The following is a 12946-nucleotide window of genomic DNA, read 5'->3' as shown; positions in this document are numbered from 1 at the left end:
ACATGTTTCCCAGGAGGAAATCATCGAAAAGTTAAAAAATGATTTCTGTTCTCAATACAATAATGTTAATTTTTCCCCATAATACAGCAATACTGCTTTCCATGGTATTAACATATCACAACCTGTTTTTTTTTAAGTTTTAGTTGCTTAACAACCCTCAATTTTGATAATTTAAGATGTCCACATTCTTCCTTCATTGATATAGTCATCTGTTAACTCATTCCAAGTCCTTAGATAAATTGAGGGACTTCCTATTTGCTTAGTATCTGAGAGTGTTGTAAAAACACCTTTCATTAATGTCTCGAATTTGATTCCCATTTAAATAATGTTTTTAATACTCTTTATTTAAGACTATAAGATTCCCTGGAAACAGTCTGTGAGAATGCTCATGAAAATTAGGCCACATTAAGATAGCTGGGAAAAGAGTTCAACAGCTTTGACTGCTACTGGGATTATTGTTCTTAAATTGAAACTCCTGCTAAGAAGATTTTAAAAATTCACAGGGAGCTTGAGAGTACTTTACCCTTCCCTCCAAAGGAGAAAATAATGGGCAATGGTGCAAGAAAAGCAAATATAAAAGCAGGATTTGTACCTTTGACATTGAGAAGTCTGCAATCATGTCTTGAGTTTTCCTCTGGACTTTTGTCACCAGTGGGAAATGAGAAGGGAAAATGAAAGCCTTTCCTTTGATTAGTCAGGATGCTCTTGAGGAAAAACACTAACTGATGAAGGAAGCCACGTCCGAAGGTGTCTGCAGCCCTTGAGTCCCACGGTCAGGTTCAGATCCAGTAAAGCTGTCAGAAAACCGGTCAAAGTCTGTAAGAGATTAAATTAAAGAGCAAATAGCTGATCGAGATACTACTAATTTATAATAGATACTTTTTTTTAAAGCTTGCAGTTGATATTCCTTTTAAACAGTTTCAAAATATGTTTAACTTTTTCAAAGTAAAGATTATCTCAAAATATATCAAATCAATCTTTATTCATTATTTGATTCAGATAACCACAGTGGCGATTGCTACTGCCTTAAGGTTTCATTCTCTTTATTCTTTTAAGCACTCATAAATCTTTTTGTGTTGATCTTATAAGCCTAAATATCTAATAATAATCAAGAGTTAAGAAGAACAGTAGTTCCTTAGATTGTGAGACCAGAGAAAAATTATTTTGGTCAAATGGCAGCTTTGTTCTTACAACCAATTAAAGCAAAACCAAGCTCTGAACCCTAAAGCTACAATCAGAATAGATTTTCAATCATAGTAATGGACATTCTCTTAAGCAGAGACGGGGCAAGGAGAAGACCATAGTATATGCTGTTGTCCACCTAGTTATCTCTGATAATGTTTTTAGACTTGTAATTATTTCAAAGCCTTTGTTTTTTTCTGCTTTGATTGTTGCAGTGTGATGGAACAGATCTCACCCCAAAGATTCAGGAACTGAAGTTCCAGTGTATAGTATTTTTAAATATACCCAGGTGAGCTTGTTCATATTGTTTTCTTGGTTTGACGTGAGCTCTTTTTGACTTGAGGTTGTTCTCATTATAGAAAATCTCTAGGCACAAAAATGACCATCAGTTATCTAAACGACTTACTAAGGGTTTACAGGTCTGAATATTTCATTCTCCTACTTGGTTTGTCTAGTCTTCTGTGGTAGGTGGGTTTTTGTGTGATATGGTAATCATGGTCTGTACTTTCCCAGTATTAAGAAACCCAGGTGCCCCTCTTTACTGGAACATCTTCATTTAATCTCAATTACTCATCACTCTCCCCATTCCAAGAATTGTAGACTTGAAAAAAATCCCTGTTCTCAGTTTACCAAAAGCTGTTCGGAAACCATCCAGCCTGATTTTAGTATCAAATTCATTCAAACTTGTTGCCAGATGATTGCTTTGAAAAAGTAGGATCAACTAGAGTAGCATACCCTAGCCAGAATGTCAGCTCTCTTTGGTGCTATTATATACCTCAGGAGAAAGGGATATTTAAGGATAACTAGTCTCAAAATAAGCATGTTATCTCAGTGGCATAAAATTAGATTCTAGGCTCCCAAGCCAAGATTTTGGAAGGGGCAGATCTATGACTCTTTGTTGCTTGCAAATCAGACAACTCAGGTACAAAAATCTGCAAACATGTTCTATTTAGACAGGAATTCAGTTGAAATGAGAATTGTATATAAATCTATGGCTAGGAAAACATGTTACAGTCTCCTGATTACTTTTGGCAGTGATCAGTATAGTCACATACAATCCTATTTCAGAAGAATTTTTGTCTTAGTTGTTCAAGTAGAAGGCCTAGTTTCTCAGGACACATTGACTATTGATTTTTTTCTCTTTTCCTCACCCCACCCCCTTCTTGCTTTTTTTCCTTTCTCTTTTCTGGGCTCCTCATCCTCTGCTTTTCCAATTTCCTTGATTTCTCCTTCCCTTTCTAATCGCGTATCTTTTTCTCACACCTTCTTCACTCTGCTCCTCTTCAGGTACCCTTGCCTTGTCCTGCGGGTGCTCATTCTCTGAGTTACGCACACACTGCTGAGCGCTCACCCACCCGGTTCTCTTTTCCTTTCCTACTGGCATGCGTACATCTCCCTCCAAGACGAAACTCTGAAACCATCCCTTGATAACTCCGGCATATCACTGAAAGCAATCATATTCATTGAAAGATATGAGTTATTGAGTGAGAAATGTTGGTTAGTAGTGAATTGGGAGAAAGTTGGGGACCCCGGGATGCTTTTGTTGTAAAATTGTGCCCATTTTCAGACTGATACTTGGAGATGATAAATCTGTTTTCTCTTGGAAGGTGTGTACCAAGAACAGAAAACTGTTCTATATGAAATAAGCATTGGCTCTAACTATAAATATATCCCTAGTGATAATCACGAGAGGAATGTAATCAGTGTGATTTTGTTTTCAATCTCGTCTTACAGATATTGTGCTGGCACAATGCCCTGGGGGAACCCAGGAGATCACCATGACTTTGAGCCCCAGCGTCATGATGACGGTTATATTGAAGTCATTGGATTCACCATGGCCTCTTTGGTGAGCAACACAACTTACTGAAATGAAGTGAATAAACTCTCTGACTAAAATACATTTCACAGACTTGGTATAACTTTCCCTTCCTGCTTTCCCACTGATAGACTTTATGCAGTATTGAGTTATTGGGGGAAAACAAAAACAAAGTATCATTTATGTCACTAAGAAAATTGATGCACATTTGTTTGCATCAAAAATGAGTGAATATTATTTGTCAATTTTCCTGATTAATTTTCCTCCAGAATGAGATGCAAAGCTTTCATGCTAATTAGAAAGCTTTATGCCACAGACATATCCCAGGACAGATGCAGAAACTTTTCTATTTGATACTTTTTTGGTTCACTAAGGACTTGAGTGTTTAAGTAAAAGGAAACAGATCCTTTGCATTCATCTTCATTTTGCTTTCTTAAGCTAAGGTGGGCATCCCCATTATCACGAAATCATTATCACAAAATACCTGAACATAGAACAACATCATTATTGTGACATTAATGAATATTCAGGTGCCTCAGTATTGAGGTCACCTTGCATTTTAATTTTGTTTGCTTGCATTAAAAAATAAAATTTATAATGAAAGGGCAATTTCAAGCAGGTTTGGCCATGTATATTATTTATTATTGGATAATATGGAAATCAGTTAAAAATTATGCTTACCATTTTCTCTGGTGTAAATCAGTCCACATTATCAGTTTATAAATGTTCACCAGTGCTGTGTGATAGAAGGGTGTTAGAAATGTCTGAGGAGATGTTCCCTTACCTAGGTTTGGGAGGTAAAGGAGAATATTTGACACTTCCCCATTGTTCTTAGGATCAAAATCTAAATCTTGACCTGAAAGGTTGAGTTTCTCTTCAGTTCTCCAGTTTTTCCCACTGCCCTCTTTGCTTCCTAGCTCAAGTAGCCTCTCGAGTCAAGCATAGTTTGCTTCTTTAAGCATCCCTTGCTTCTTTTGTGCCACAGGACCACTGCACATGCTGTCTCTCTCTAAAGTGTTCCTTAATTTCATCTTCTGTAGCTTCTCAGTCCATATCTGTGTCAGGAGGGCAGGAAAGGATAGGGTGCCAGCCAGGAGTGGCAGACAGTGGATATCTATCACTCCAGTGTATCTGGTACACAGCAGAGAGCCTGGCACCTCTAGCTGGCGATGAGTATGTGTGTGAGAATAAATGAATTTTGCCAGCAGAAGAAGAATGTGATTTGGCTTTCTCGAAAAAGGGCAATTTACACACACTTGGAAATATAAGAGCTCATAGTCACCTGTGGAATCTATAATTAGTTTTACATAGTTTAAATGTAGGTTAAAAGTGAGAGGACTGTTGATGCTGGAGAGGTAGGCAGGGGTCACATCATGAAGTGCATTAGAGCATTTATCTATGAGTTTTGACTTTTCCATGGTTACTGGGGAATTAAACTGTGCTTTTTAAATAAATATTTATTATGAGAAAAGTTCAAAATAGAAGTAAGTGGAATAGTGCTCTTAACCCTCATATACCATCACTCAGCTTTTATAATTATCAACTCATGGATAGTTATTTATCTGTCCCCACCTGTGACCCTCCTCCCTTATATTAATTTGAAGCAAATTCCAGACATTATATCCGTTTACCTATAAATATTTCTGAATGTGTTTTTAAAAGATGAGACTTTGTTTTAGGAACACAACCATATTATCTTACTTAAAAAAATTAAAACAGTAGCATCTGATATCACTAAATATATTTATTTACTCGGTGCTCAAATTTATGGTTGTCTTCCAAATATCCTTTGTTTTCTATGCGCTGCTTGTTTGAATCTGGATCTAAAAGAAATTCACTTCTTGTGGTTGATTGATAGGACTTTTAAGAATTTACAGGTCTTCATCTGTCTCTTTACTTTTTCATTTACTCAAAGAAACCAGGCTATTTGTCCTGCAAAGTTTCCCTAAGTCTGAATTGTGCTGATAAGATTCCTGAGGTATCAGTTAATGCGTTCTCCTCTTCACTGTTTTCTCTAATAGCTGGATGTGGATGCATCAGGCACATTTTTCCCCCGAATCTATTTTATAGTCTGTGTTTTTTCCTTCCGAAAGAAAATAGGTAATATCTACTTGTCCTTTTTTCGTTAAGTCTTTGATGATCAGTGTCTATATCCAGAAGTAATTAGGGATAGCAAAGTAGTGATATTCTAATTCGAACCTTCTGCATTTATTAACTGGTACATTTCAATGAAGAGGAATGAATACTATTTGGTTATTGGTTACACAGCTTGTAGAGGAAAAGCAGGTCAAGTGATTCTGTTTCTTTATATGTTTTCAAAATTATAAGTTCACCAGCCTCCTCTGATAGTGACCATGGTTTTAAAACGGTTTTGAAGTTTTGGACACTTACCCATTAAGAGTTTGGATCTTTGTCCCCTCCCCTTGAATATGGGAGGGCTTAAAAATACTTGACAAATCGAAGTGACGCTTGGCAGCTCCTGAGGCTGGATCATTAAAGGCCATCATTAAAGGTCTGGGAGATACGGGCACTAGCAATGGTCAGAACTCATAGGAATTTTGTAAATTCAAGGTAATACTTGTTTAAAATGTCTTGCTGCTTTCATTCATTTAAAATCCATTATAAATGTTCACTGAATGTTTGTGGAATCCACAAATACTTACAGAATCCACTGATGACACTCTGGTGGATAAAATGGTTATGAAAGGGACCAAAAGACAAGCTGTGTCCCCAGGGTGCCCTCGGTCAGTGTTCTGGAGGACACAGAGTTAACAAGCGACTGCAGCCTGCCATAATACGTTCTGGGAGAAAGGCATGTCTGAGGGTACGCAGGACACTGAAAGCAGAGCAGTGTTATAAGATGGGGGTATCAGCAAAGGTTTCCAGAGAAGGCAGGAACAGCCATCCCGGAGACGAATCAGCCTGAGTGTGTGGTCTTGTAGAAGTACTAGTGGTGGCTCAGAGTGACCATACACACAGTGAATGAAGACGTGGATATGGAAAGAACAGGGCAGAAATAGTTGTGGGTGTGTGCTTTAACTTTAATGGGAGATTGAGGGAGGTGGCGTGAGATGAGGTCAGATGTGTGGTTTAGAAAGGCTACCTGGATGTATGTCAGTGTGGAAGGTGACCAGGGTCCCTCCTGCTGGAGGCAGATAGACAAGTCAGTAGCAAAATCCAGGTGAGGAAATGAAGAGACCCAGAAGCCCGAAGTGAGAAAGTGGTAATGAAGACAGAAGTTTAGTGAATTCCAGAGTTATTTGCACTTAGTGGCTTATTGTGAGGGGTGAAAAGGAGGTATAAATGAGTCTCAGGTGGCTGGCACAGGCCTACAGGTAAAGGGTGAATACATTAGAGACATAGAAAGTATAAAGAAAGGTAATATTGCCAATAAATGAATTTTGTTTTATGTAAGTTAACTGTGAAACCCCTGTGATACCTCTGAGGAGATACAGAAACGGGCACTTTGAAATACATGGTTAGAGCTCAGGAGAGCCCTCTAGGTCAGAACAAAGTGCTTTGGGGGTCGGTCAAATCCTTGTCTCTCCCATCCTATTGATGTGGGGCAGGGACCTGGGACAAATATCATGGTTAACTTATCCTGCCTGTGATGAAAGATGCTGATAGAAACAGTATAGTAAGAAGAGTAAGGACTCTATCTTAAGGCTAATATTCCATCTAGAAAACCAGGAGGTTAGGAGGTAAGATTCTTAGAATATTCTTTAGCAAACAGACAATAACCTTGGGGGCAGGGCAGGTGGTCTTGATTGATATGTTCTCAGAGCAAAGCTGCTATCCTGGAGAGGAACTGACCAATTTCTTGTGTTAAGTTAATTTTTCAGAATTACCTTGAGGACTGATAATACAAGAGACTTAATGTCTCTCACCAGAGATAAGTATTTTGAGACCACTTCACAAGCCTTTACTCACTGGCACTTTGAAAAATGCTTAAAAGACAGAAACCTCAGCCTTGCCATGTGCCTCCTCTCTGAGGACGCCCGCACTTTATTTCTCTTTAAGTGCATACCTTTAAATAAAGCTTTCTCACTGCTCAACTTGCTGCATTCTGTCTTTTGGCTATTTCATTCTATTTCTAAGTCTCCATTTTACCCCTCATAAGTAGGGAGGGGCTGCTGAGAGCTCAGATTTGGGCCCGCAAATTCCCATCACCTGGGTGACCGGGACGGAACCGCAGCTGCAGGAGCCTGCCTGAAAATCTCCTTTCTTTGGGAAGCTCTCAGAACACAATCTCACTCCATCCTATGCCCCACATTTCCCCAAATCCCAGGGTGGTGGGGGCTAGCCCCCACGCAGTGCAGATCCAAGCGGATATGGCATCCAAGTGACCCTGGCCTTAAGAGATGGCAAGAAAGTTTCCCTATGTCAAGAAAATGTTAAGCAAAGCTTCTCTTTCCCTCTGCACTTTCCTGTTCTCAGCTGCCTGCAAGGCAACCACCAGTCATTTCTACTCTTGCTCTAATGATTTCCTTCCTTACCTGCACTCATCTGACCTGCTTGAGAATTCTTTACTGATCAGGGTCAAGAACCCTCCCACGTCTAGGTTGAGGTTTCCTGGTTCACAGGGAGAGACCTGCCAGATGCAACTGCTCAGCAACACTATTATTCGTAGGAAAAGGGGAAAAATAGTAGTAGATGGAAGTTGGTGAAGAGAAAATGGAATGCTAAGATTATGTCAATTACTTTTTCTCTTTACATCAAATGAATAATATAATACATGCAAACTAGCTAACATCAAATATGTGATTGAATCTCAGGTTCAAGTGACTTTAGATTTCTTCCAAAATAAAAAATTCTAGCTCAAAAAAACAGAATTAAATGTAGCCTATACTGTATGGTTTTGAACATCCTATGTTCCTTAAATAACATTGGCACATATTTCTCTATTTTCATATGTGTCTTACCTTACTACTCATATAGAAGTACATCATTGTATTTGTTTTTTCATTCCAGAAGAATTTTATTTTCAGTTCTTCAATTTCATATATCTTGAAACTATGATACTGATTGTGTTTCTAAGAAAGTATATTATTTGTAAAGTCCAATATCTGTGTAAGATGATTACATAAACAGAAGAGTGTAGTTATTTGGGTATATGTGTGTGTGTGTTTTTGTGAACTTAAAATATTCAGAATAGTACTTTAAGAGAGACTTGAAATAGAATTACTGGAATGGTAAAAAAAGATTGTGTCTTTTAGACTCTTTATCTTGTAATTGCAAATTTCAAAGCAGAAGTCTTCAATCCATTTTACTGGTTGAAATGCATTCCTACTAATTAAGATGATTATTCACTGGGTGTTTTAACCTGAATACCTTTTTGAATTCTACACAGACCATAATTAGATATTACAATTTGTATTTATTTCTGCCACATTTTCTGCCATTATAGTTGTGAAGGTCCTTTCATATGGAGTCTGTTTCTAAGTAATCTAAAACTTTTTAAGACAGTTCAAAGCATTATTCAAATTGAGGAACTGGTAGTCTCATTTGCTGTGTAGTATGAAATCCAAAAATTTTAGCCACCCAGGCTTTAAAGACAGCATATCCAGCTTTCTTTCTCTTAATGGAAATTAAATATGCAGTCTTTCATATTTATGAATTAGGAAAGCAAAAGGTCATTCAGTGAGAAAAATTATATAGAGAAATTCCCAGCTTTGAAGTTTTACACATCTTTTAGGAAATAATATTAAATGTTTGTTTTGATAATTCACATAAGTATAAGAACTAAAAGTAAAAATGTCAGTCATAATCACATGATTCTTAATTATGTTTTGATTTTTTGCCTTCCAGTTCCTTTATTTCTATGTTTTAAAACACAGGAAATCATTGAAAGTAAAAACCATACTACAAATGGCTACCTACTCTTTTACTGTATATATATATATATATATATATATATATATATATATATGTCTCATTTATATAATAATTATTCCCTTATGAAAAGTTACCTTTGTGAAACTTTTAGGTTTCTGGTGGTATAAATAATTCTGTAATTAATGTAACTGTTCATAAACATCTGTTCACATTTCAAGTTATTTTCTTATGACAAATCCCCAGGAGAGAAATTACTGATTCAGTGACATAAACATTTCAAAGCCTTTTAATACAAATTATAAAACTGCCTTCTAGAAATTTTATACTGTTTACTTGCCTGACAGCCATGTATGAGAATACCTGATGAGAAGTCATTGAAATTTAATGCCCCACAGGTGCTGGAAATGTGTTAATGGATAGACAAAAAGCTATTATTATATTACACTTGAAGAAACAGAATGAGAAATGAGAATAAAATTCATCCCTGGAAAGAAATTAAAGAATTATGTTTTGCTAACCATCAGTTATGTCCTGCTAACCAACAAGAAATGAAATTAAGGACACATTGTTGTTTATATTTTTTGTTACCTTTTGTCTTTTGTTTTTTTTGAAGTGTCTGTGTTTTGCATATTTTAATGGACTGTTTATCTTTATTGTTCAACTGCAGGAGTTATATATTCTGAATATGAGTCTTGACAGATGTATTTAGTGCAAATATATTCTCAGTCTGTTCTTTTTATTTTCTTAATGTTTGTTTTGATGAGCAGAAGTTTAAACATTCTTATAAATTCCAATTTTATGAAGTAAGTTAATTTCATATTAGAGTTTTTTGTGTCTTTAAGAAACTGCTTACTCCAAGAAAGGATAGAAAGTCTCCTATGTTTTCTTCTTGAAGATTTATAGTTTTAGCTTTCATGTGTGTGTGATTCAGCTCAAATTAACTTATGTGTATTGTGCAAAGAAGGTACCAAGATTCATTTTTTAAAAATAGATTTATCAAGGTTTTATCTGGCATTATTTGTTGAATAGACTTTTCTATAGAATTATTTTGGTGCCTTTGCCTTTTGATTGTATGCAGGTTTATTTCTGGACTCTATTCTGTTCCACTGATCTATTTCTTTATGTTTATGCCAAAGCTATGCTTTTTTGATTACTATAACTTTATATTTTGTCTTCAAACTGATTATATGAATCATTTCACTTCCTTCTTCTAAAACTGTTTTGGTTATTCTGTGTCTTTTGTATTTGTACATAAATTTTAAAATCATTTTGAGTGTGACTACAAAATACTGCTGGAATCTTAATTGGGATTGCCTTGAATCTATAGATATATTTAGAGAGAATTGGCATATTAACAATATTGAGTTTTATAAATATGTATTTCTCCAGTTATGCAAATGTTCTTTTATTTCTCACAGGTATGTTTCATAGTTTCAGTGCAATTTTCAGGTTCTTGCACACTCTTTGGTAAATTCATTCCTAATTAGTTTGGGTTTTGATGCTAGTTTAAATAGTATTGTTTTAAGTTTCATATTAAATTATTGCTAAAATGTGGAAATATAATTGATACGTGCATGTGTGTATATACAAGTGTATGTATTTATTGACTTTGTCTTGCAACTTTGCTAAATTCACTTATTAGTTGTAGTAGTTTTTAATAGATTCCTTAGGTTTTTCTACATACACAATCATGCTGTTTATGAGTAAGGACAGTTTTACTATTTCTTTACATGCCTTTTATTTTTCTTGCCTTATTGATATGGCAAGGGTGTTCAGTAATAGGTTGAATAGAAGTGGTAAGAATGAACATGCTTCTCTTGCTCCTGATTATATGGGGAAACTTCCTTATTTCTTCATAAGATATGCTGTTTAGTTTTTGTATTTTTTAATAAATATAATAATAATTATTATATTATAATTATATAATTAGAGAATTTCAGTTTTATTCCTAATATTGAGAATTTTCGATCACAAGTGAGCTGTATATTTCATCACATGTTTTTTGCATCTGTGGAAGTGAAATGATATTCTTCTTTATTTTCTTTATGTCATGAATCCCATTGATTGATTTTTTTAATGTTATATTAACCTTGCATCTCTAGGATAAGCCCTTTTAATGGATGCATTATCCTTTTTTATATTGCTGGATTCAATTTACTAACATTTTGTTAAACATTTTTATGAGTATGATATGGAGGATATTGGTCTATGAATTTCTGTCCTTGTACTATCTGGGTTTTGATATCAAGGTTATACTAGCCCCATAAATGGAGATAGGAAATAATGTTCTGCTCTATTTTCTGAAAAAAAAATTTGTGTAAGATTGGTATTTTTCCTGATGAACCACCCAGCCTTGAGATTTCTTTGAGTCAAGAATTATTGATATTTTCTTTTTCTTCCTGAGCCAATTTTATTAAGTTGAATTTCAAGGAATTTGCCCATTTCATCTAAACCCTGAGTGTATTGGTATGAAGTTCATGGTGTTCTCTTATTATCCTTTTATTGTCTGCAGGATCCCTTCCTCTATTCCTGATACAAGTAATTTGTTACAAATACTTTTCTCTCTTAGAATTCTATTTTTCTCCCTTACTTGCTGGTGTTATTTCCATATATTTTAATTTTATATGTATATAAATCCCCATTTCAAATTAGTATTTTTCATTTAAACAGCTTTTTAAGTAAATTAAGAGATTAAAGAAAAATCAGTAGTCCCTCATCAGTACTCCTGCATCACCATTTCCCATGTTCTTCATTCTTCCTCTCCATCCACGTTTCCATGTGGTATCATTTTGCTTCCAATTAAAGGATTTCCTTTAGCATTTCTTGTAGTGCAGATCTGCTGGCTATAAATACTGTCAAATTATATTTTTCTGAAAATGCCTTTATTGTACCCTCATTTTTTGAACTATGTTTTTATGGTTATAGAATTCTATAGTGACTGGTTTGTTTGTTAGCTTGTTTTAGCACTTTTGATATGTTGTTTCATTTCCTTCTGGCTTCCATGTTTTAGAATGAAGTTAGGTATCATTTGTATCATCATTCCCCTGTATATATATAATATATAATGCATTTATTTTTCTGTTTTGAGATTTTTTTTCTCTGTCTTTAGTTTTAAACCTCCATGTTGTTGTATTACTTTCCTATTATTGCTGTAAGCAAATTACCATAAACAGTGGCTTAGGACAACTTTGCAGGTCTGAAATGGGTCGGTGAGGCCATGTTCCTTCTGGAGACCCTAGGGAAGAATTGGCATCCTTGTCTTTTCCAGATTCTTGTCACTGCTGTGATGTCTGCCTCTGCTTCTAGCTCACATCTTTTCTGACTCTGACTCCCCTGCCTCCCACTTCCCTTTATAAGGGTGTTTGTGATGACACTGTCCATCCCCCAGATAATCCAGTATAATCACTCCATCTCAACATCCTTAATTTAATCACACCAGAAAGGGCCCTTTCACCATGTGGGGTTTTCATAGTTTCTAGGAATGAGAATGTGGTCATCTTTCTGATGGCTGTGTGGTGGGCAATATTCTGCCTTTCACAGTGGTTTTCCTTGTATTTACCCTGTTTAAGGTTCATTGATCTTTTTGGACCTGATGGCTGATTATTTTTCCAACAAATTTGGAATATTTTCATCTTTAGTCTTTGCTCCATTTTCCCTTTCCTTTTGGCATTCAATTACATGAATTTTAGATTGCTGGCTATTGTCTCACAGGTCATGGAAAATATTTTTTTGTCTCTGTTTTTCAGATTAGGCAATTGCTATGGATCTGTTTTCAGGTTCATTGACCCTTTTTCCTGCAGTGTCCAGTTTGCTCTTAAGTTCATCCAGTCATCATCTCAATTTTTTTGTTGTTGTTATGGATCAGATTTTCTTCTTGTATGTCTAAAATGATTGATTACATACATTACATACTGGGTGGATGATACATTGTATAGAGTCTGCATTTTGTTCTATTCAATTCTCTAGTTCTTGCTTCACAAGATACAAAGATAAGTCTAAGGGATAAGTGCTACTAGCCTAGTGTTGATTTTTTTAAGTCAATAGGATATGTTTCTTCCTAGGTTTATTAAAGTCTGTTTTATTCCATTGTTCCAAAATATATTGTTGATTACA

The 12946-nt window shown here is 35.5% G+C and overlaps 1 protein-coding gene across 10 annotated transcripts in view; it reads left to right on the top strand.

Annotated features, from left to right (window-relative positions):
- The window catches only part of DGKI (diacylglycerol kinase iota), a 395960-nt gene that overhangs the window by 246182 nt on the left and 136832 nt on the right, over nt 1-12946 (top strand). For all 10 annotated transcript variants that reach the window (XR_008998562.1, XM_057504799.1, XM_057504796.1 and 7 more), the window contains 2 exons: nt 1398-1471; nt 2917-3028. Coding sequence is in view for 9 of the 10 variants with exons in the window: in XM_057504799.1 (XP_057360782.1) it covers nt 1398-1471; nt 2917-3028 (186 nt within the window). In the remaining variant the exon portion in view is untranslated. The remainder of the gene's footprint in view (nt 1-1397; nt 1472-2916; nt 3029-12946) is intronic.

Source organism: Manis pentadactyla, chromosome 7, assembly GCF_030020395.1.
Source record: "Manis pentadactyla isolate mManPen7 chromosome 7, mManPen7.hap1, whole genome shotgun sequence".
Classification (NCBI taxonomy): Eukaryota; Metazoa; Chordata; class Mammalia; order Pholidota; family Manidae; genus Manis; species Manis pentadactyla.
This window is presented reverse-complemented; position numbering and strand designations above follow the sequence as displayed.